This window comes from Lampetra planeri, chromosome 45 (assembly GCF_965212315.1).
Source record: "Lampetra planeri chromosome 45, kcLamPlan1.2.h2, whole genome shotgun sequence".
Lineage (NCBI taxonomy): Eukaryota > Metazoa > Chordata > Hyperoartia > Petromyzontiformes > Petromyzontidae > Lampetra > Lampetra planeri.
The window spans coordinates 9,855,996-9,880,332 of NC_136151.1; the positions used below are offsets into that span (position 1 = coordinate 9,855,996).

At 48.4% G+C, this 24,337-nt stretch overlaps 2 protein-coding genes across 2 annotated transcripts; both read right to left on the reverse strand.

The window, feature by feature from the left end:
* Positions 1 to 258: 258 nt before the first annotated feature.
* LOC144733164 (uncharacterized) lies at positions 259 to 15,663 on the reverse strand. The gene is made up of 10 exons (XM_078614947.1): positions 15,508 to 15,663; positions 12,430 to 12,523; positions 11,435 to 11,566; positions 9,170 to 9,274; positions 8,708 to 8,821; positions 7,473 to 7,546; positions 5,175 to 5,517; positions 4,447 to 4,974; positions 2,663 to 2,974; positions 259 to 2,343 (listed from the first exon to the last, which is right to left on the reverse strand). Exons 1-10 carry the CDS (start codon positions 15,556 to 15,558, stop codon positions 917 to 919), a joined length of 3,180 nt encoding a protein of 1,059 aa, XP_078471073.1. The 5' UTR covers positions 15,559 to 15,663; the 3' UTR covers positions 259 to 916.
* A 2,782-nt stretch (positions 15,664 to 18,445) lies between these two features.
* LOC144733165 (uncharacterized) lies at positions 18,446 to 24,101 on the reverse strand. Its single transcript, XM_078614949.1, has 4 exons — positions 24,026 to 24,101; positions 23,413 to 23,755; positions 22,266 to 22,784; positions 18,446 to 21,279 (listed from the first exon to the last, which is right to left on the reverse strand). The coding sequence occupies exons 2-4, from the start codon at positions 23,720 to 23,722 to the stop codon at positions 20,903 to 20,905; spliced, it is 1,206 nt and encodes a 401-aa protein (XP_078471075.1). The 5' UTR covers positions 23,723 to 23,755; positions 24,026 to 24,101; the 3' UTR covers positions 18,446 to 20,902.
* Between the last annotated feature and the right edge of the window lie 236 nt (positions 24,102 to 24,337).

Sequence of the window (24,337 nt, forward strand, 5' to 3'; positions counted from 1 at the left end):
TCATCATCAGGTGGGACAACCACAGCAAGAAAAATCTGCTGAAGTAGGTTGTCCCCCCTGATGACGATTGCTTGTGTTGCGATCGAAACGTCATGATCTGTTGTTTTTCTACCTATGTGACTTTACCGAAAAAAACAAAGAGTATGGATTCCTGCAGTCACGAAAGCTTCAAATCGACATATTTATACTTGCGTGATCTCACCCAAAACCCCTATATTAAGAACATAGTTTGTGAATACACAAAACTAAAATTCATAGTCAATGTATTGATCTTGTTTAATTACAAAAGTCCATACAAAAAAACACGATGGCCTAAAACTAACAACGACCGATTTGATGCACGTGCTCAGTGATGACTTTCCTCCTCCCTAGCAGAAGATTCCGCCTACTAATTGGACAGCAGCAGAGCCACTCCAATCAAACTCCGCCCCTAGTTTATAAAGATATACAAACTACTGTACTGTCGGGGCGACCACGTGGATTTTGGCTTAACCGGCGCACATTTGTTCGGTTTAAGCACCATGTGACTTGTAATAAACATTTCCAAGAATAACGAGGTGTAACTCTTTTAGGCTATTAACGTGAGCTTAAGGGGATATCCATGAGTTATTAATTCATGTCAATCTCAGGTGCGCGGTTAATATGCAGATTGGATAAACCCCACACGCAGATAATCAAGAGTCGAATGTAAAACGAAGGATGACGTAAACTCGTGCCAAGCTTCCGAGACAGCTGTCGTCGTTTCCATAGACAGTCGTAGTCATCGACATTCTCTCCTCCATCACTCATCTACTCTCCTCCACATCACTCTCATTCGCTCTCCCATCCTGCCCCACCTCACTCTTCACTCCCTCACTGCTACGCACACCGCTCTTTGTTCCTGCCTTACTCAAAACTTTCCCAACAAGGTTCTGCGTTATTCCTTCATGATGTGTTTTACAGAACCCTCGGCTCCCTTCACCGTGTCCCCACTCTCCCCAGCGGTGCTTTGTACTGCTCCTTCACCCCCCGCCTCGTTCTTTACAACTCCACTCTTACTCACATCGCTCGTCTCTCCTTCACTCTTGCACCCGTCGACTTTCCCTTCTTCACACTTCACCAGGGTACTCTTCTCTCCTCCGCTCTCCTCTCCTCCACGCTCCTTCACCCTCGCACCCTGCGCCACCTCTGCCTCCACTGCCTCACCGCTACGCACACCGCTCTTTATTCCTGCCTTGCTCAAAACTTTCCCAACAAGGTGCTTCTTATCTTTACTTTTCACGTTGTCTTTTAAAGTCGCCGCCGCTCCCTTCTTCGCATCGCCACTCTCCCCGTCAGTGCTTTTTACTGCTCCTCCACCCTCCACTTCGATCTCTACGACTCCGCTCTTACTCCCATCGCTCTTCTTTCCTTCACTGTCCTTCACTCTCCCATCCTCTCCAACCTCACTCTTCATTGCCTTAGTGCTATGCTCATCACTCTTTCTTCCTGTCTTACTCAATAATTTTCCAACAACGTTCTTCTTTGTAACTTTACTTTTCACGTTGTCTGTAAACGTCTCTACATCTTCCTTTGTCGCATCGCCGCTCTCCCCTGCATCATTTTCCACTGCTCCTCCATCCTGCGCCTCGGGGTGAGGGTTCACTCTCGCACTCTCCCACCCCTCGATCTTCCCTGCCCCACTATCCCCCACCTCACTCTTCACTCCTCCACCCTCTGCCACATCACTCGTTACTCCAGCCTTACTTTGACGACCATTCTCTTCAGCTCTCTCCTCACCATTACTCTTCCCCACCTCACCAGTCACTCCTTCACCCTCCTCAAACCGTAGACTCAGGCGAAGTATGGTTACCGTCCCCTTGTGCACGCACAGGGCGGGGTAGAGAGGGCTTGGGAAGGCGGTGGCGTTGAATGAGTGCAGCCGCCTCCTGGTGTCGGCGCAGTAGAACGAGAGGAGCCCCTCTTCCCAATGCAGGTGAACGCCGATCTTCCTGGGAGGAGGGCGCACGGCCGCCAGTGCGGTGTGGCGGCCGCGGTGGCTCGCCGCGTAGCCGCCCTCGCGTCTCCACAGGCACCAGGAGTCCGCGCCCGCGCCCAGGAGCCGCGCCTCCGCGCTCCCTCCGCGCGGCAGAGTGGCGCACGCGACGCCCACTCTGAACTGCTCCGCGCCGCCCACGTCCACCTCCCAGTAGTGCGCGCCGCTGGAGAAGCCCTCGCGGCACAGCGCCTGAGCGGAGTTCTCAAAGCGCTCGGGGTGGTGGGGGTAAGAGTGGCGCTCGGAGGACAAAGTCACCGTCCTGAGGTCGACGGAGAGGCGGAGGTCGGAGTTCACGGAATTGGGGTTCACGGTGGGAGAGCACCTTTCTGAAAACAAAACAAGAATAGTGATATGTTTGCATGCGTGTTGAACTTCTTCCTCACCGTACGTTGCCAAGAGTGCTTATCGGAGGTCGTAAACACCATCGTTTACAGCAACAGCAATGACAGAGTTAACCGTTGTCAGAGCCACAGATGATTGAGACTTCATCCCCACCTTAACGTCTCACTTTCCTGACAACCTTCGCAATGTAGAGCTTGTACACTGACATTGACAAATTATGTTACAACAATAACACTTGTGATGACTATAAACTGAAGCATGCAAGCATGAGGTGTGCTGGTATTTAAGTGGTTTGTCTCTCACCTGACGATTGTAACATGGTGAGGAAGTCTCTTTCATTGCTTCTAGTGGCTTCCATCACCTCCTTGAGCTCCCCGTCCTTCTTTACACGTTTAACTTCCTCGCGGATGAACTTTTCACACTTTCTGGAGTCTTTTTCCATGTACGCCTTCCAGTAGACGTGCTCCTTGATGTGGCCCTGCATCAACATCTCATGCAGTAAGAGATAGGGTCTCCTAGACAGCAGATGTGCCATCTGAGAGCCCTCTGCCGTAGACCCAGACGCGGGTTTTGGACTCTTCTCAAGAGTGGAGACGCCACAACTTAGGGGTTGGGCTGCGGAGTGAGAGAACAAAACGCGTGGATGAGAATTGGTGCCTTAAACTCTGCCTGAGCGTGTTTGTGGGCATTCATGATCCATTATAGTGGAAGGGATGATTCTCTGATGCAATACCTTCAACTTTCTAATAATTCTCTTTTTGGCAATGATACTGTTAGTCTTTTGGCGTTTTCTGGTCTGACACTGGTGAGACTAGGCCATGAAGAAGGTTGTCGCTGGTGTAGGTCAGTTTCAAAGACAATGCCACATTATTAAATCATGTTTGTATGTGCACCACAGGTACGTGTGGTTAATGCAGACTTGATTCCTTAAAAGGTTACTATTTGGTGTTTGAACGTCTTAACATCTGTTTTATTGCTAGAAAGGGGTAAATGATATTCTTATTTTTCATGTTTCTCATCGTTTATGTATTTCGAGACTAACCCTACAGTTCTGGGAATGTCAGAATCATAATCACGCTATGGATTAAATCTGGTACTTATTTCACTGGGGAATGTTTTAATAGGTGTTTTTAATAGCTTCTGACCGACAGTCATCTTTCACTGCGAAATCACCAGAATTATCCAATAATTATTCAGAAATATAACCATGAGGGTATATTTAGGTGTGATAGAGTCTATTTTGCAGCATTTGCTGATGTTTTAATGTTCACGTAAATGTTTTATACCATTGATTTATCTCTGTAATGGACTTCCCCTCGGACTAAGAATATAAGTGTAAACATTGGGCAGCCTGTAAACTTTCTAAATATTGTTTGACCAAATAACCAGAAGTAAGTTTGCTTCCGGATAATGGCTTTTAAGTATATATACATACACACAGTGCAATACCAACTTTTTGATTTTGCACCTTTTCGATGACCATAAAATTATAGAGAAAAATTTGAACATGATTGAGACTGAGCTTGGTCCGACCAAAGTTTACATCTGGAGGTTATGAAATATGCAGAATCCCACGATGACATCAAGCTCTGAATCGCTCTATTTATGGTGATGTTCAAGAGAATGGTGATGCTGCACCTGACTGAGTGTGGGAAAGCCCAATAGTAGTTACTGTTGTGTACATAGCAAGATAAACAAGCAGATAATATACATCCTGCACGTGTATCTAGGAGTGCATCACTTCTGGGAATGCGCCACTTAATCATTAGAGGGACATCGTCTATACATATCTGGCAGTTCACCAGCACTGGTTCTAGCGAGCCAGACTGCTGATGAGACACTGCATGTTGAAACCAGTCCAGAGTTTGTGTGGAATCAATGCTCCTGAAATTATGCAATACTGAAAGGCCTTGTCGCTCATGGGATGTTTACAAAGCACTTTGTTATTTATGTAGAGGGACAGACATGTGAAGGATGCATGCTGTCTGCTCATTAATGTTGTTACTGATATTCTCCACAATGATGCGAATGGCTGTGTTGCGTTATTGTACACACGTGGACGTTATCGTTGAGAAAAATTACCGTACCTATGGTGATCGAACCGCTGTGCAGACACACGGCAGGATAAAAAGGACACTTCTTTGTAGACATAAAATGGCGTTCCCACATCTGTGTAAAAGTGTGCAGAGGCGTCATGGCACAAAAAAACGTGAGCTTCGAATTGTCACAGTCCAGGTGAAGCCCGATTCGCTGGGGAGGCACTGGCGGGTTCAGCACGGTGACTTCTCCATCGTGAGCAGCCACGAGCTCAGCGTCGCGTCTCCACACGCACCAGGAAGCAGCGTTGTGTCCCAGATCGCCTTCCCCACCACTTCTGGACACATTCGTACTAACGACACCGACCATGTATTGCTCTGCACAGCCCACGTGCAGCTCCCAGTAGTGGCGCCCGGAGATGAATTTCTCAGAGCACAGCACCTGGGGGTGACTCACAAACCTATCCCTGTGATCTGGGTACGGATGAGCATGAGTTGCTCTCGTCACCGTCTTGAGGTCCGTGGACAGAAGGAGCATCTTGTTTGCTGTGTTCGGGTCGCATATTGGTGAGCAGATTTCTGTAACAATGAAAATAATAACGCTGTTACTGAGTGGTTCCAAAACTATGGGTCGTGAAGTATTGGTGGGTCGCAAGAGGTACTGAGGTGGATTTCAGAACAAGGCCCAGTGAAACATAATCATTCGTACTTTTACATTATAATATCACGTTACAGTAATATAGGTAATGCTGCAATGTACGAGTCATTTGTGTACTTACCAGCCTGTCTCTGCATGTCTAGAAATGTTCTCTTCCTGCTACTGAAGCCCTCGTAAATGTCCCTGAACTTCCCGCCGGCCTCCTCTCCTCTGTCTACCACGAGGGCGATGACGTAGTGTGCCCGTCGCGACGCATCAGGGAGGCCGCGTGCCTTCCAGTACTCGGTCTCGTCGATGAGCTCCCGCAGGAAGAGGTCGAGCAAGAGGTGGGGCCCGACCCCACCGCCTCCACTCCCCAGCAGCTCTGAGCAGCGGTCACTCAGCCACATCCACACGGCACCTCCACTCGAGGCCATCTTCTCTTGGATCATCTCCACGGCGTCTCTCACAACGACAACCTGCACCTGCGATACGGCCACTGTTAGGACGTGGACTCTGCAATGGAACTTTCAAGCACAGATCCGTGAGTTCAACTCCCGCCTGTGGTGGAGTCAGCCCGCTGCCTTCTGTCTTGGGCTGGTTACAGTAGAGATGGACACAGACATTGATTCCGTGGTCTTGCCCAACAGAATATTGCTTCTCTCATCTCTTACTGCTCTGCCCCATCCCGTCCTCTTTGCTCCCAGTCTCCACCGTCCCTTTCTGTGCCTCCCTGGCCACCCTGTGTCCAGTCTAATTCCTGTTCCCTTCTCGCTCCCCTTCACAGAAACCCACTGCATCACGCTGAACAATCATCTTCACCATCAACAAAAACCTGCAGCTTGAATTCGTCCCTCAGAACAACCCCCATCTCTTCTCCGCTAGCCCAGAATCCTGCAGCTACTGCTACTCCCTGCCCCCACCGCCCAGCCACGACCAAGCTACCCCAACCCCTATCACTACCCCAACCTTTCCTTGACATTCCCACCTGTCCTCCTGTTACCATAACTACACCCACCACCAGTTTTAAGAACAAGCCCACAAATTTTAGTTTTCAACCCACTATCATCTTGCGTACAATTTTAAGGCGCTATATAGTGCTGTATGAGATAAGATTTAAGCTGGGTTCGTTCAGCTTTATCTCCAGCCAAGTTGGTCAACAGTGGTGGAAAATTACAGAGGGAGTTAACTAAACACTCAACATGTCCCGTGGAACGTGCAGAGATTTTGTGAGTACAGATCCCAACTGGCCATCTCAAGCACGGCTTCCTTGGTGAGGTCTGCGACCGTTGATGCTCGTGTTGCTGTTGCTGGTGTGTCGCTGTTGTTGCTGTTAAATTGCTGTCGCTGGTGTATTGCTGCCTTGCCCCACGCTTGCACGACGACCAACGATAGACTTTGCCTCCAACCCCAAAAGAAAAGCACAGGTGAAATAAAAGTGTAGAATGACGTTGTGACAATACATTTACAGAACTTTGTCTTTAAAAATATTTGACAATACAATATCGTATATATAACTTCACAAGGTGAACATTGATCGCTTCACGCTTGGACGGTTTCAACAGAACGGATTGATATGATGTTAGACTACAAAGGCTTTAACATGTGTAATGAAATCCACGAGGGAGACGGGTAAATATTAACCCTCTCTATTTCTCTCTCCAGCGTCCGCTTACACAGCCATCGCTATGCCCTCTCTGCCCACGTCTGCCGCTGCCCCCCCCCGCCTCTCTCTTCTCGCTCTTTTCTCCTCCAATCATGTCGCTCGTAGGGCCTTTCCTAGAGCGCGTCATGGGGTCAGCGGCTCGTCCTCCAATGGGAGAGCTGCGAGGCTCTGCTGTCAGCGACGTGCTCACGCCCCCCAACACATCTGCCCTGAGGAGCCTCCACATGTGACCCTCTGCTCTAATCGTGTATGCAAAGTTATTATTGCACTAGTTATCATCATTATTACTACTGTGTTAATTTTTTTATCATGAAGCCTTAGAATATTTTATAATGATCATTTACTGAACTGTAAGTAAGTAGTCGTGTGTGATTTAGTGCTACGTGATTTGGCCAATAACAATCGGATTCTACAAACATCCCTTCCCCCACCCCCCCCATATTATTACGTTAAACTGAGGGTTCACTGAACTTGTGCAATTTATACTTGTGAACTTTATTATTTGTTCGCTGTCACTCGCTGACCCTGTTGCCCCTACCGGACATCTGTACAAAAGAGCTTCATAGCTCATCGGATTCCTTCTCCTCCAGTCTCAATACAGATTCAGATTTTGATCAACAATAATAATCCATAAATTATATAAACATGTCTACAAATGTTGTTATTCGTAATGTATTGGCGGGATTTGCTGCTATTCTCTCACTCGGAGCATCGTTGCTCAGAGTGGCAATCGTGTGGCCTGTGGTGCCGTGGTGTTGCGATAGGAGTGGTCACCTGTGGTTCCACTGGGGTTGGCATGGAGTGGTCGTCGCTATGCAGCGGTTTCATCTCAGCTTCGGTGTCCTTGACTTGGGAATAAAAACAGAATCAGAATATTGATTTACACTGCCGGAGGAGGAATCCAATGAGCTATTAAGCTTTTTATGACATATCACGTAATGAAGTTGGATTGCGTAAATATGAATGTCGTTAAACCCACCAATGTCCGCCACAGCCAATTAGTAAGGTGTGTCACGTAAACAAAACATGCCGATTAGTTATTATTTAAGCACACTGCTCGTGTGTTTTTGGAAAGTAAACCCACAACGTTTACAATTCGAGTACCGTGACGTTTCGCCGTTGATTACAACCAGCCTCATTAATCTACCAGTGATGTGTCTGGCCAGTTTGGTTGTTGTATGGCGTGGAGGGGCCTGGACATTGCTTTAAGTTGATTTGGATCGGCTGCCAGTCTTTCCACGATTGCCAAAGACGCCCTTCTTGGCATCCGGTGGTTCGACTTCGTCGGAAATGTCACCGCTGGGGCGTCTGAGACCAGTGTCCTAGCGATTGAGAGCTTCGTTCGAGGGAGGAGATGGCTGTGCCGTCACTCTGTGGACACAGTCGCCCCGTCTTGATGCGCAAACGCACGCAGAAAATTGCGCCCATTTCAGTTGGCGGTTGACGTTTGGAAAGTGAAACTGCGGGACCCGACTCCCTCCGCTCCCCCCTCAAAGGAATGGAGCCGTCCTCGTGGTCACCCCACCCCGTGAGAAGTGGCTCAAACAAATCACTGGAGACGCCGGGGTGTGTGGCAGCCAAGAGCAGCTCATGCGAATGCTGCCGCAAGAGTTCCACACGTTTTGGTGCAGGAGCACCCTATGACGAGCTGCCAGCAAGTGGCAGGGCCCTGAGCAAACAGCACAACCGGTGCCCACCACCGCCCAAACCCCAAGGGCAGATCTAGGCTGAGGGGTTTTTGGTAACCTGGGAAACATTTTGCCCCTCTTTTCCATTCATTTTTTTAAAGCTTTTTTTTAATCAGTTTGTTCATCTGTCTATCCAACCAACAACGTCTAAGCAATGTTGAGAAATTAATTATAATTAATATTGCCTCTGTAAGCACACGGGAATTGAAATAATGACAGCTTCGTTATTTTATTTGTATTTTTTACTAGAATTTGGCGCCCCACTTAACTGGGGGTGCCCTAGGCGAGACCGCCTTGTCTGCCTGTACGGACGGGACTCACGTAGACGTCGAAATCTTTTCGCTTGCAGTTTCTTCATCCAAAATATGAGGCCAACGAATCCAGCCACAGTCATCATCACGACGGGCACGACAGCCCAAATCCAACCCTTGGAGCCTACAGCACGAACACGCACACTTGGTATAAAGACAAAGATCTCCCGTGTAGCCTTGACAGACTGTAGGGGCAAGTGCTGTTTGCGAGCACCTATGAAGGCCGGAACGGTACACAAGGGGGTGGGTGGCCAGCACCACGCCCGACCGCCTTTGTCTCCCCAGTGGCGATGTTTACACACCGTACCAGGTACTCATTTGAGGCTGAGTCAGATAATCGTCAATGGTGTTGGCCGTGAGCGGGAATCGAACCCGGATCGTCGGGTTCATAGCGCAGCACGCTAACCGCTACACTATCGCTCCCCACTTAAACACACACAAAGACATCGTTCTATAATTTAACTCATCTTACCTTCAATGTCCTCGCAGGCCTGGGACGGACTCGGTCTGTGTAGTCCTTTGATGCACGTGCACACCGTGTCGCTAATCGTGCTGCACTGGCGTTCAAAGAGTTCGCCTGCAAGAACATCGCGTAACCAGATCACACAGTTCATTTCATTTCAGTCCAGTTCATTTATTAGGTATAGCCCTGTGAGCCATGCGGCTCTTGAATCGGGTGCAACAGCAACAAACAAAAACATGAGCAAGAAACATCTTAAAGTGACTACGCGCAACAGAAAAATCCAGGAAAAAACAGCAAAGTCTTCCAGAAAAAGCACCGTATATCAACGCTGTGTGCAAAAATCCCAGTGGGATGCAAGTCAAACAATAACAACCATAAGACATCTTCCTGATTTTTTCAGTAAAGTCACAAGGGAAATAATAAAATAATAAAAAGAAAACATAATAAAATAAAATTCTCACGACGTTTCTGCCACAACGCAAGCAGCCGTCCTCAGCTGAAGAACAGGGCTGTCGGAAAGACAGCGTCCGAATCTTTTTGACAGCCCTGTTCTTCACCTGAGGATGGCTGCTTGCGTTGTGGCCGAAACGTCGTGAGAATTTAATTTGATTATGTTTTATTTTTATTATTTTATTATTTCCCTTCTACGTGACTTTACCGAAAAAACCAAGAAGATGAATCCCTGCAGTCACGAAAGCTTTAAATCGAAATTTAACCATAAGACAATTTAGATTAAAGTTATCAGTCTAACTCTGTACTACAACAAACAAATATGGCTAAACCAAAACGCGACGATACACCGACTACCACTGAGGGACTGTGCGTTATTGTCTTGGTGACCTGGGTACAGGCCAGTTCTCAAGGGTTGGCAAGGAAAACAATATTACATTAAGTATTTCACTTAATGATCTGACAATTTATTTTATTTATTTTATTTCTACTTGACTTTACCAAAAGAACCAAAGAGTAATTCCTGCAGACAGGAAAGCGTCAAATCAAGTTTTAATGTTAAGGTACCTGAGGAGAAGCACCAAAGCAGGGACTTGTTGTTGTTGTTGTTTTGGTGTGGGCTGGGACTGCTGTTGTAGTTTTGCTTCCTTGCACAAAGCTTGCATTTAGTGTTGGCAAATCGGCAGGAATTTGTGTAGTTAGGAATTTTTTTACTTATTCTTTATTAATAGTGGCTTGCATTTTCTCTATTTAGCACTCCTATCGTTGTGTTTGTTTGTTACTCACTAACCCCCCCCCCAGCCCCTATTGGACATCTGTGACAAAGAGCTTCACAGCTCATCGGGTTCCTCCTGGATAAATAAATATTCTGATTTTTAGTGTGGGTGCCGTGGTTTCAAGATGTTAACTACAGTACCTCGCCTGGTAAATAGGAGGTTGTGGGTTCGATCCTGACCCTGACACCTGCATATTTTGAGTTTGCGTGTCTCTTTTCCCCGTGGTCTCGTCGATTTTTTTTCCCCAGGTCCTCTAGTTCCTCCTACATTTAGAATCGATATGCATTTTAGAGTAAATTTCCACGATGATGATGATAAGCCACTTCGTTGAGCTATCATTCATGATGGCCAGGTCGCTTCTGAAAAAGAGCTACATAGCTCAGTGGGCCTAAAAAATAGTTAATACAGCATACGAGGGTTTCCCAAACTCCAGTCTTTGTGATCCACCACCGCCACACTAAGTCTGGCCGCGTTCGCCAATTTACTCCCCATGTCAAATGCGGCGAGTCCTCACTGGAACGCACTGCTCATAGGAGGTAGATGCGTTCATAATGTGGTGACGATAAAGGTTGGCCTAAGGATTAAGGTGCCAATGTATGTAAATCTACGTAAGGTAAGACAAGTCGTTTCTCGAGCAATCTTCCATTGCGAGCTCTCGCGCTATAACTGAGCTTAACGGATGCGTCCGATTGGAATGCGCCAACACAACAAATACAAAGATCCCCGTAGGGCCTTAGCAGACTGTTGGGGCAAGTGACGAGCACCCAATGAAGGCCGGCACCGCACACTACGGGGTGGGTGGCCAGCACCACGCCCGGCCGCCTTTGTCTCCCCAGTGGCGATGTTTTTACACACCGCATCAAGTACTTTTTTGCGGCCGAGTCGACCTAGGGGAGGCCCAGGCCCAGTTAAAATATTTGGCACTTGTTGGACGTGAATGAGAATCGAACTCGGGTCTCTGCCGGGTTCGTAGCACAGTGCGACCAAACATTGTGCCACAGCTCCCACACTGGCACATCCACCACTCAGTTCGGTTGCTATCTCTTACTTTTGTCGCAGATTTTGCATGCTTGGCAGCTTGTGAGGTTATTTGCGGAGTCTGTGAACGTTGATTTATCTATGCACGACAGGCAGACTGGGAACTGTCCATGCGTTGTGCATTCGTGGCTCTTGTGCGTCCCTGTTGAGTTAAACAAACAAACAAACATCATTGATGTTTATAGAGTACAAGGGACACCACTACTTATGAGTGAGTTAGGTTCCAGATGTCTGTTCGTAAGTCGATTTGTTCCTCAGTCCAACTTTACTCGTGTCGATTTCAAACGTGTTGTATGGCATGTACACTCAAGACGGGCAATGGCTTTAAAAGTTGTATAATCTCCTGTAGACATAGATGCCATTGGTTCTTCACGTTCTGTAGAAGTAGATGCTGTGACTGCCATCTATTGCGCGGCGGTTGAACTTACGACTCTCGGTCCAACAGGCAACTGGACATATGGACGGGTTTGTTTGTATCTCTGAAAGTTCGTAAGTCAAATGTTGGTAAGTAGAGGCGTCCCTGTATATCCGTTGCATAACAAAGGCCAATGGCAGTATAACTCACAGTGGTAGCAAAGTGGACTGGTAGCAGATGTTTTTAGCCGCGTTCGATATGAATGGAATTGAGTTTACAAGTGAAAGGTAAGACAGTTGTGAGGGTAATATTGTAGCAATAAATATCTTATCTGCATTCCTTGTATAGATTGGTATACAGCAGTGGCTTAGTCCAAAGGTGCTTTACAACGTATGAGGGTTGGGCTCATTCACTTTGTATATTTTTTTTAAACCGAATTTAAACCAGTGGTTTTATTTGGTAAATTGGCGATTTCCCTCAAACCACCATCCGATGACTCAACGGTGCTGACTCGGTGTCCTTGACACGGCCATTATGACACTCGGTGTGCTATTTGGTTGACTTGAATCTCACTTGAATTCAAAGATTCTATTTTCACCAAAAATCCAATCTCAATTGCATGAATAATCCACGTCGCTTTGTCACGGTACCTGCAGGGCACAGATAGCAGCAGATGTTGGTTTCAGTTCTGTAACTTCCTTGGGGGCAATCCTCTTGATTGTCCTCTGTAGAGACTGGAGCAATCTGTACACATGCACAGCGTTAACTCACTTATACTGCCACACGTGCACCACGTTAACTCGCTTGTACTCAATGTTATGGACATTATGTGCAGCCAAGCAGCACTATTAATGGCAGCGACCACAAATGTAGAATTGATTGCCTGGCTCGGAGACCTGGTCACATGACCCTCGAGCGTCTCCATCCCACGAAACAAAGACAAAGAACCCCCGTGTAGCCTGAACAGACTGTTGGGGAAAGTGCTGTTAGCGAGCAGCACCTATGAAGGCCGGCACTGGCACACGAGGGGGTGGGTGGCCAGCACCACGTCCGGCCGCCTTTGTCTCCCTTGTGACGATGTTTACTACACACCGTACAAGGTACTCATTTGAAGCTGAGTCGATCTACGTTAGGCCCAGGACCGGTTCGGATAACCGTCACTGGTGTTGGTGGCTGTGAGCGGGAATTTAACTCTTAAGGGCCGGGGTTATATAGCGCAGTGTGCTAACCACTGCACCACCGCTCCCCTATAATTATATCATCTTTAATAAATACTTTTTTTAGTTCTTTCGGTAAAGTCACGTAGAAGGGAAATAATAAAATAATAAAAGGGATCAAGTAGTGCATGAACCACGCACAGTACTTGTGATGAACATGTAAACAAGCATGCGCTGATAATAATATATGGCATTGTCCTTGTACTGGTCGCCTTTTGGCGTTCTCTGGTCTGACACTGGTACAGAGACTCTCAGACTCGACCATGAAGAAGGCTGCTGTCGCTCTGGCGTAGGCCAATCAGTTTCAAAGACAATGCAAGTTTATCATTACGATTACAGGCAATGCATACATGAAAACGATATATGATTCTACTGGTCCACAACACTGGGAGTGAGACTAGGTCATAAAGAATGCGACTGTATCTCTCGTTTAGGCCAATCGGTTTCCAAGACAATGCCATGCATTATTATCTGAGCATGTTTGTATTTCACCACAAGTACTGTGTGAGGTTAAGACAGTACTCCTTTCTCAAGCAATCTTCCATTGCCAGTTCTCGCGCTGTAACTGAGCTTAACGGATGCGTCCGATTGGAACGCGCCAACACAACAAATACAAAGATCCCCCGTAGGGCCTTAGCAGACTGTTGGGGCAAGTGCCGTTAGTGACGAGCAGCTAATGAATGCCGGCAAGGCACACTAGGGGGTGGGTGGCCAGCACCACGCCCGGCCGCCTTTGTCTCCCCAGTGGCGATGTTTTTACACACTGCATGAAACGCATATTTGCGGCAACCACTACATCATTAACTTTTTTTGGTATTTGGGCCTTCTGAAAGGCTCTCTTATGATTTTAGTTGACGGACAAACGCAACGCCGGGCTTTTATAATCGGAAAAAGAACTGAGGCCACGTGCACACTGCCCCGTGATGTAATTGCACACGTGACGTCTTTGGACCGTGAGGCAACTCCATGCGCTTGTCCTCCCCCGGCCCCGCCCCCACCGCTCCAAGACGCCATCTCACGCGTAATGCCACCTCGCTCGCAACTGGTGAACCACGGAATCGGTGCCTACCACCCCCCGTCCAAACCCCAGGGGCAGATCTCAGAGCTGTCGACGCGTACGGTTCAGTGAAGCTAGTGCAGGGGTGCTGTAGCGTACGATGTTATAACGGGGCCCTACATTTAAAAAAACAAGTATTAAAACACGTAAATGTTTAACTTGCATAGTAAAGCAATTGTATTTTTTCAATTGCTATATGGCCAGATAATAAGACAAATCGCTAACCTTAAACACCCAGTCGTTCATAAAAGTTGAAGGGCGGTAGAGTACTATAGTAATAGAGCAAGTGCAGAGTCCACTGAACCGGACTTGATAGCTTGAAAGCATTTAGCGCGGGGCCATTGAAAGTGCGGGCCCCGTCGTATTTGTAGCTACTTTTGCTACTGGGATCATCCGGCACTGGTACGGGTTAGCCCGCGTGCTTGTGCAGGGATCTCGAGTTTCGAGGTCCATGTTGGGTCGGGCCGTTTCAATGCGGGACAAATGTTTCGTCTAATTTGTTTGTGTTTAGATGGGTCTTTGTAGGATGAACGTTTGAGATGTATTAGTGGCACGGGTTGACCAATACAGTCTATAATAAGGTAGGCGCTGATAAGGGGTTGACAGGTATATTGTGGTGTGGTGTGTATAGTATAGTGTAGAGAGTGTAGTTTATACTGTAGTGTGCCCCCCCGCCCCCCCGCTGGTGTCGATGCCCCAAACATTGACCCGATGTTGAGGCCTCCTCGTGGCTCGCCGCGGTCCAAGCCTGCCTTGCCTGGTTTCCCTGCCCAAACCCCCCGGGCATCTTCGGGCAGAGAGGGGGGGACATCAAATGGGGAAGTGGAGGAGGTCCATGGGGTCCTCAGGTGACACAATGAACCAGCCTCTCGTGCACCTCCTGTTGGCTCCTCGCGACGTGTGAAGACAAAGATCCCCAGCACAGCCGATGAAGGCCGGCACGGCACACGAGGGGGTGGGTGGGTGGCCAGCACCACGCCCGGACGCCTTTGTCTCCCCAGTGCTAGCGATGTTTACTACACACCGCACCAGGTTCTCCATTTGAGGCTGAGTCGACCTAGGGGAGGCCCAGAACCGGTTCAGATAATTGTCACTGGTGGTGTTGGCCGTGAGGGGGAATTGAACTCAGGTCGCCAGGTTCGCAGCGCAGCGCGCTAACCGCTACACTACCACTCGCACACACAGACACGGAGACACACACACGTACACACAGACATACACGTACAAAGACACACACGTACACACACACGTACACAGACACACACGTACACACAGACACACACACGTACACAGACCCACGCACGCAGGTACACACAGACACACACACACAGACCCACACACACGTACACACAGACACACACGTACACACAGACACGCAAGTACACACGTACACAGACCCACGCACGCAGGTACACACGTACACAGGTACACAGACACGCACACACGCAGCTTACCAGCATGAGTGTGAAGGTTAGGAGTGTGGTGAGCAGGCGTAATTGAGACATGGCCCAGGAGTTGTCCACACGGATGTGTGGATGTGAGTGAGAGGCGATGGACTCCCCTTGAGGCTCGCGTCGGGGTTCTCCCCGTGACTGATGAGGAGGACGAGGAGGGTGCGGCTCGACTCAATGGACTTTGAGTTCAATAAAAACGCAACTGGTAGAGGCCATTACAAGTGTAGGGGTGGTGGGGGGGGTTCAGATGGTTGACAAAGAGGTGGACAGAAGGCACTGAGCACACGCGTCTTATGGTTTAGTGGGGGGGGGCTGTTGGAGACAACTTGGTGGACACGTTCGACTTAAAACTTTCGTGACTGCAGGAATTCTAATTCTTCGGTTCTTTCGGTAAAGTCACGTGGATAGAAAATAATAATAAAAACCACGATGTTTCGTTGGCAACAGGGGGGGGTGGTTTTTATTTTTCTTATTTTTTTCTATCTACGTGACTTTACCGAAATAACCAAATAATTTGGACACCATCGGGGTTGACTGTTGGAGTCTCAACTTGGTGGACACCATCGGGGTTGACTGTTGGAGTCTCAACTTGGTGGACACTATCGGGGTTGACTGTTGGAGTCTCAACTTGGGGGACACCATCGGGGTTGACTGTTGGAGTCTCAACTTGGGGGACACCATCGGGGTTAACTGTTGGAGTCTCAACTTGGTGGACACCATCGGGGTTAACTGTTGGAGTCTCAACTTGGTGGACACCATCGGGGTTGACTGTTGGAGTCTCAACTCCCCTGAAGATGGACGTCTCCGATTAGCTTCTCTACACAAGCAGGCAGCAGTGAAGAGCGCTCACGATAGCGCTGATTCGGCCAACGACAGAGACAAGCCGCCTCTAATGCAGACTCGATGCCTTGTGGTGATAGGGAGTCTATTTGGTGTTTGAACATCTTAACGCCTCCTGTATTCTTGACGGGAAGAGTCGAGACGATTATTTTTTCATCATCTTGATACTGGCAAAAAACGGACCCAGAGACGGCACTCACGACCGTGTAATGAGTCAAAGTTAAGACGCTTATTGAAATGAGGTTGGTCGTACGAAGATGGAAAGAGAGACAAACTGCATGGGGAACTTACATATTGAGCAATGCCAGGGAAAGAATCAGACAGAGAAGCGTTGTGTGGTGGCTGGACACGGTGTGGACCACACGGGCAGTGTGGAAGACCGAGTGAAGGGGTCAATGAGTGTTAGTTCGTGGGAACAGTCACCAAAGTGATAGCGCCAGAAGAGTGAAACGGAGGTGACTGACCGCACGTGAGCGAGTGAGTCGAGTGATTTTGCTGAGTGCTGAATCATCCATGAACCCGACTGCATTACGTTTAATTCTATTTAGCACAATAATATGAAATATTCTTTAGGTCTTTCGGTAAGTAAAGTCACGTAGATAGCTTCAAATTAATACAAATAAAATTAACAAAAACCACGACGTTTCGATCACAACACAAGCGATCGTCATCAGGAGGAAGACAAAAACGAATATCAATTCCTGCAGTCACGAAAGCTGTAAGTCAATAATATGAAGGTTTAAGTTTTACATGATCGGTAAACAAAAATAAAGGTGATGGAGGTACAAAAATAAAGACTCTAAAACTGTTATTTTAATTCCCATGACAACACTCTAGAGTTGTAGGGGACTGCAAAGAGAAAGTTAAAGTGTCCACATGGAGGGCGTTAAGAACGCGTGGCCATTGGGGAGTGTCTCTATAATTAATTAACTCGACGCGTCGTGACGATTGGCGTCACGTGACGCACTCGGGGTGGAGGGCGCTGTCCAGTTGAGGGTGGGCCGAGAGGCTTTGTGAGCAGGGCGAGGCCGCGGTCTGGGCGCTTGCCCGGGACAGCGTCTACGAGGTGGAAGACATCGGGGCGGACTGTTCACGGAGCTGTAGCTACGTTACTCCTAAGACGATAGAGACGTCGCTTTGTTAGAGATGGACGTCTCCACGGAGCTTCGTGACACAGCCACTCCTAGATCGGGTCATTCGGCTCTTGAAGCCCAGGGCCACTGCATTGCCATAACCTGGCCCTTGACAATGCAAGTGCAATCGTGTGTTAATATTTATATTTTCATCTTTTTCTCTATGCATATTCAAATTGGCCGTAACATTCATTTATATTTGCTGTGCTGTCACTGAGCCGTTCATTCTTGCATTCTGATGTTGCATTGCGGCTTCTGATGTCCCTTCAATATCAGTGAACTCCACCAGGTGGTGCAACATCACACGTCATGCTCAGAATCTCGGACTCAGTACAGCTGTACCTAAATATTCATTCTAAGAGTTTGAAGGAGATGAATCTCTTAAATGTAACACGTGGGCGATCTTGCTCTATTTAAGACCGGAACCAGGAAGACTTCTTCACAATCCGGGAAAATCTCCTGATGAAGCTGGTTGTAATCACAGTGAAACGTCGTACTGCATGCAATGTAAATGTTTTGGGTTGACTCACCATCAACCCATGTGCTGAAGTAATAGCTGATTCATGGGACTTCCTTTGCCGGTACCAAAATATAAGAATAGGGTTTTCCCCTTTTTTACAGCAACAAAACTGAAATCTTTTTACGAGGAATCATGACTGCATTAACCACAATGCTTGTGGTCAGAATGCAAAAAAAATAAAGAAAGCTGTCTCTGGTGTGGACCAATCAGTTTCAAGGACAATGCAAAAATGATCGGAGTGTGTTTTTTTGTTTGCATTCTGACCACAAGTATTATGGTTAATGCAGACATGATTCCTCGTAAAAATATTTCAGTTTTGTTGCAGAAAAAGAGGAAAACCATATTCTTATAATAGCTGATTGGCACGTTTTGTTGATGGAACAAACTTTACGAATTGGCCGTCAGGTGGTGGTGGGTTAACGACACATTTATATTCACGCTATGAAACACAAAACCCTTTATTATGAATACGACGAGTTACGTCAAAAAACAAAGATAACGTGGTGCTACGCTGCGTGTAGCCATCAATTCTCTGCACTTGAGAATCTGGAATCATCACGGGGCGGAGACTTCATCTGAATTCTCAACACCTGCACAGTCGACGTTTTGTGTCCCTCCACTCTCACGCTCTTCCCTCTCCCCTCCTCCTCCTCCTTCACCTCCTCCTCCTCCTCCCCACTCTTCTTCTCTCCTGCACCATTCCCAGCATCGCTCTCCTTTACTTCAACCTCTCTCACCTCACTCGAAGCTCCTGTAAAGTACCTATAAACTGCCCCCACAATTGTCTGCACTCTCCCTTCATTCTCTACGTCATCGCCGCCGCTCCTCACAGTTTCCTTCACTTCCCCAGCACCATTTCCCCCCATTCCACCACCCCCCACCTCAATCTGTGACACTCCGCTCTCCTCTACTCCACTCTTCTCTCCACCATCAACGCCATCGATATTCACTTCTCCACTTTCATCCACCTCACTATTCACTCCCTCACTTTCACTCTCTCCACTTAGTGATGTAAAACGCCCTATACTTACCACACCGTCTCTCCCAGTCGCCTCAGATCTTTTTTCCGCATCCCCACTCTCCCCAGCACCACCCCCCTCCATTCCTCCACCCCCCACCTCGACATCCCTCTCATCTCTTTCATTATCCCCGACCTTGCAGTCCACGTCAACATTTTCACTCTTGTCACTGTTTACTGCTCCATCCACCTTCCTTTTCATTCCCTCACGTTTAATCACAGCCATTTTTATTCCTTTAAGTTTACTCCCAAATGATTTCTCCTTTTTTCCTTTACTTTTCTCACCACTACTCCCAGTCGTCACAGTGTGTTTCTCCACATTCCCACTCTGCCCAGCACCATTTACCCCAGTACCTCCATCCTCCGACTCATTATGCAACACTCCACTCTCCTCCAAACCACTCTTCCCTCCTCCACCATCAACCTTCACTGCCCTACCAGTTTCCACGTCACTCTTCTCTCCTTTAATCGTCCCTAAGCCAATGTTCACGTCCCCAAGTTTAGTTGCGTCGCTCTCTGCTCCGCTCATCGTGCCCCCACCAGCCCCACTCGAGATTTGCGTTACCCCGTTGCTGGCCTCACTCTCCCCAGCAGCAACTCCCCCAGTTCCTCCATCCCCCACCTCAATCTGCGATGCTCCACCCTCCTCTACTCCACTCTCCGCTACTCCACTCTTCTCTACTCCACTCTTCACTCCTCCAATCTCCACTCCTCCACTCTTCTCTACTCCACTCTTCACTCCTCCACTCTTCTCTCCTCCACTCTTCTCTCCTCCACTCTTCTCTACTCCACTCTTCACTCCTCCACTCTCCTCTACTCCACTCTTCTCTCCTCCACTCTTCTCTCCTCTATTCTCCACGACGTTGCTGTGCAGCTCCACATTCTTACTCGTGTCGCTGTTCACTCCCACACCTTCTACCACACCTCCCTTCACTCCCCCACTCTCCTCCATCTCACCGGTCGGTCCTTCATCCTCCTCAAACCGTAGACTCTTGCGAAGTATGGTCACCGTCCCCTTGTGCAAGCACAGGGCGGGGAAGAGAGGGCCTGGGAAGGCGGTGGCATTGAATGAGTGCAGCCGCCTCCTGGTGTCGGCGCAGTAGAACGAGAGGAGCCCCTCTTCCCAGCGCAGGTGAACGCCGATCTTCCTGGGAGGAGGGCGCACGGCCGCCAGTGCGGTGTGGCAGCCGCGGTGGCTCGCCGCGTAGCCGCCCTCGCGTCTCCACAGGGACCAGGAGTCCGCGCCCGCGCCCAGGAGCTGCGCCTCCGCGCTCCCTCCGCGCGGCAGAGTGGCGCACGCGACGCCCACTCTGAACTGCTCCGCGCCGCCCACGTCCACCTCCCAGTAGTGCGCGCCGCTGGAGAAGCCCTCGCGGCACAGCGCCTGAGCGGAGTTCTCAAAGCGCTCGGGGTGGTGGGGGTAAGAGTGGCGCTCGGAGGACAGAGTCACCGTCCTGAGGTCGACGGAGAGGCGGAGGTCGGAGTTCACGAAATTGGGGTTCACGGTGGGAGAGCACCTTTCTGAAAACAAAACAAGAATAGTGATATGTTTGCATGTGTGTTGAACTTCTTCCTCACCGTACGTAGCCAAGAGTGCTTATCGGAGGTGCATGCTTACAATTTAAAACAATGAGATCTTTATTTTACCAGATGAATCGTTGCTGATTGTGGATAAATACCTAAACTATCTGGAATTTAGCAGCATTGTGGTTGTAAACGGAATCGTTTACAGCAACAGCAGTGACAGAGCGAACCTTCGTCAGAGCCACAGATGATTGAGACTTCATGCCCACCTTGACGTCTCACTCTCCTGACAAGCTTCCCAATGTACATCTTGTACACTGACGTTGACAAATTATGTTACAACAATAACACTTGTGATGACTATAAACTGAAGCGTGCAAGCATGAGGTGTGCTGGTATTGAAGTGGTTTGTCTCTTACCTGACGATTTTAACATGGCGAGGAAGTCTCTTTCATTACTTCTAGTGGCTTCCATCACTTCCTCGAGCTCCCCGTCCTTCTTTACACTTTCAACTTCCTCGCGGATGAACTTTTCACAATTTATGGAAATGTTTTCCATGTACGCCTTCCAGTATATGTGCGCTTCGATGTGGCCCTGCATCAACATCTCATGCAGGAAGAGATAGGGTCTCCTGCGCAGCAGGGCCACCATCTCAATCCGCACAGACGTCAAAGCGGCCTCGTACTCATCGACCTTCTCGAGAACGGATTTGTTGACATCACCACTGAGGGGTTGAGCTAAGAGAGGGGTGAACAAAAACACACGAATGAGAGACGTGAGAGAATCCAGAGCAAATGCAAAGTCCTCAGCCACAGGCAATTGCTAGGCAAGAGCTGCTAAATTTCTCACGGCATTGCTGTTTTTCAGTATCTTGAACACTGCCTCTGAGTGCGAGTTTTAACCATCCACACGAGTGGATCGTAAAAAATGGATTAAGCTACAAAATGCTAAATCTGACGTGTTTTGAAGCTTACACAATTAAAAAAGAAAAAACAGTTTTTGTGATGTAAATATTATAATTGATTCTATTACTGCCAGCCATATTCAGCTGGAAAATCTCTAAACATGCGTAGCGTTTAGTTTGGCTGTCGATTTGTTGGATGTTTTGACGGCACATGTAGAGCGATCATTACTTGGCCTCACTCAAAACTAAATTATGAATCGTACTACTTCTAGATTTGAAGTTTTCGTGACTGCAAGGATCCATACTTTTTGGTTTATTCGGTAAAGTCACGTAGGTGAAAATAAAATAAAAAATGAAAACAACTAAATTAAATCACGACGTTTCGGGCGCAACACAAGCGTCCGTCATCAGGTGAGAAATCACAGTATACTGCTGAGGTAGACTGTTCTAAAAGGTTTGAAATGGGTGTAGCTCAAGGGTTATACAGAAGTGGCCGGGGTTAGTGATGTTAATGTGAGAAATTAGCATGTAACTGTGAGATTGAAGAGCGGCCTCCTAAACGAGGGCACGTAAGTGGCTATGTTAATGTGACGGAAAATTGTGTTGCGCCTGAAACGTCGTGATTTAATTTAGTTTTCATTTTTTCTTTTATTTTCACCTACTTGACTTTACCGAAAAAACCAAAGAGTATGAATCGTACTACTAGCGACGACAACCTGGGTATTGCTATTGCAAGAGTGATGTTTAAGCTGATATCAGGTGAAGCCTACTGCCAATAACTAGGTGATGTATGTTAATTATATGAATGGCTGATCTCACCAATGGTAATCGATCCACTGAGCAGCAACACTGCAGGATGAATCGTAACGGAGCGTTTCCACTCCAAATAAAAATCGTGCAGAGGCGTCATGGTCTCAGCACAAACAAACGTGAGCTTCAGATTGTCACAGTCCAGGTGAATCCCGATTCGCTGGGGAAGCACTGGCGGGTTCAGCATGGTGACTTCTCCATCGTGAGCAGCCACGAGCTCAGCCTCGCGTCTCCACACGCACCAGGACATTCTAACCCCGTCCAGCCCAGCAATACATTCTTCTCTCTCCATCGCATTCTTCCCACAAGCGACACCGACCATGTATTGCTCTGCACAGCCCACGTGCAGCTCCCAGTAGTGGCGCCCGGAGGAGAATCCCTCTGAGCACAGCACTTGGGGGACGGACTCAAACCTGTCCACGTGATGTGGGTACAGTTGATCAGCTGCTTTCGTTACCGTCTTGAGGTCCGTGGACAGCAGTAGGCACCCATTTGCTGTATTAGGGTCGTATGTTGGTGAGCAGATTTCTGTAACAATAAAAGGAATTAACGGCGTTATCGGATGAATGAGATGATTTGGCGTTGATGATGCTGCCAGGGGCCCCACCGCTGCTCCTGCTGTGTTGGTTGAACGGTCGAATCATGGCAGTGGGGCACGTGGGGTAGTTGTGGAGATGAGAAGAAAATGCGCAGCTTGGGGGACGGACGCGTGGAATATAACCCAATTAACATAACGAGGCACAAACACGGTTGCTGTGGAGGATACGGAGCTGTCTTGATGTCGTTATTTATGTCATCATCAACAACTGAGATCAAACGACTGCCACATGAAGGCTTTCAAGCCGTTTCCATCTCTCACAAACCCGGGATGTAATAATCCACCGACCACCTGCATACAAACTCGTTTAATTGCCCCGTCTCCTCAGCGGGCATCCTCCACCGCTATATTTGACCATCGCCTCTCATCCCTTCTAACGGCGCGTTCCGTCTCAACCCACTTGCTCTTCTTCACCGTTTGAATAATGCAATCTACCAACCACCCTGACCAGCGGGAGTACCACTCAAACACCACCGCATGACCTACACATCTAATTAAACATATTACGTTACAGTGATACAGGTAATGTTGCAATGTACGAGTCATTTATGTACTTACTAGCCTGTCTCTGCATGTCTAGAAATGTTCTCTTCCTGCTACTGAAGCCCTCGTAAATGTCCTTGAACTTCCCGCAGGCCTCCTCTCCTCTGTCTACCACGAGGCCGATGACGTAGTGTGCCCGTCGCGATGCATCAGGGAGGCCGCGTGCCTTCCAGTACTCGGTCTCGTCGATGAGCTCCCGCAGGAAGAGGTCGAGCAAGAGGTGGGGCCCGAACCCACCGCCTCCACTCCCCAGCAGCTCTGAGCGGCGGTCACGCAGCCACGTCCACACGCCACCTCCACTCGAGGCCATCTTCTCTTGGATCATCTCCACGGCGTCTCTCACAACGGCAACCTCCACCTGCGACACGGCCACTGTTAGGACGTGGACTCTACAATGAAACTTGCATGGATTGAGCACAACGAGAATGAGGAGCAAATAGAGACGCAAAGATTGAGACTGATGAGGGCGAAAAGGCCACACGGAGAAAGTTACAAGCGTAGCAAGATATGGTGAGGCAAGCCCATGAAGGGATTTGTAAACCAGGGTGAGGAGTTGGAACAGGCAGCGTTAGTAGCCGATCGTGTGCCTGGAGTGCGGTGGTGGTGGTGGTGTGGTAGGAGTTGTCACCTGTGGTTCCGATGGGGTTGGCTCGGGGTGATTGTCGCTACTCAGCGGTTGCCTCTCAGAGTCGGTGGCATAGGCTTGGGAATTTTCATCATGATACACAAACACGGGCATTGTGGTTACACAGGGCAAGTCCTGAGGGCAGGGAACGTCCGGTTTGAGAAATTATCCCTCGAATGGCGAGGAACACAACCAGACTGGAGGCATTGAGGAGCAGCGTGTGACTGGAATCAGAGATGCCACGACCCAGTAGCCCTGTGTTATTGATCACTCCGTATTCAGTGTGTGGTCAGATTCTACTTTTGAAACGTGTGA

Bases quoted from the DNA above. Each gene is read 5' to 3' on its own strand.
- LOC144733165 (XM_078614949.1), bottom strand. From the start codon at position 23,722: ATGATCCAAGAGAAGATGGCCTCGAGTGGAGGTGGCGTGTGGACGTGG. The intron at 22,785-23,412 runs GTAAGTACATAA...TTATTGTTACAG, and splicing joins AGACATGCAGAGACAGGCTA to AAATCTGCTCACCAACATAC. The intron at 21,280-22,265 runs GTGAGATCAGCC...CCCCTCTCTTAG, and splicing joins CAGTGGATCGATTACCATTG to CTCAACCCCTCAGTGGTGAT.
- LOC144733164 (XM_078614947.1), bottom strand. From the start codon at position 15,558: ATGTCTCAATTACGCCTGCTCACCACACTCCTAACCTTCACACTCATG. The intron at 9,275-11,434 runs GTAAGAGATAGC...ATGTTCTTGCAG, and splicing joins ATGCAAAATCTGCGACAAAA to GCGAACTCTTTGAACGCCAG. The intron at 8,822-9,169 runs GTAAGATGAGTT...TTCGTGCTGTAG, and splicing joins GGCCTGCGAGGACATTGAAG to GCTCCAAGGGTTGGATTTGG.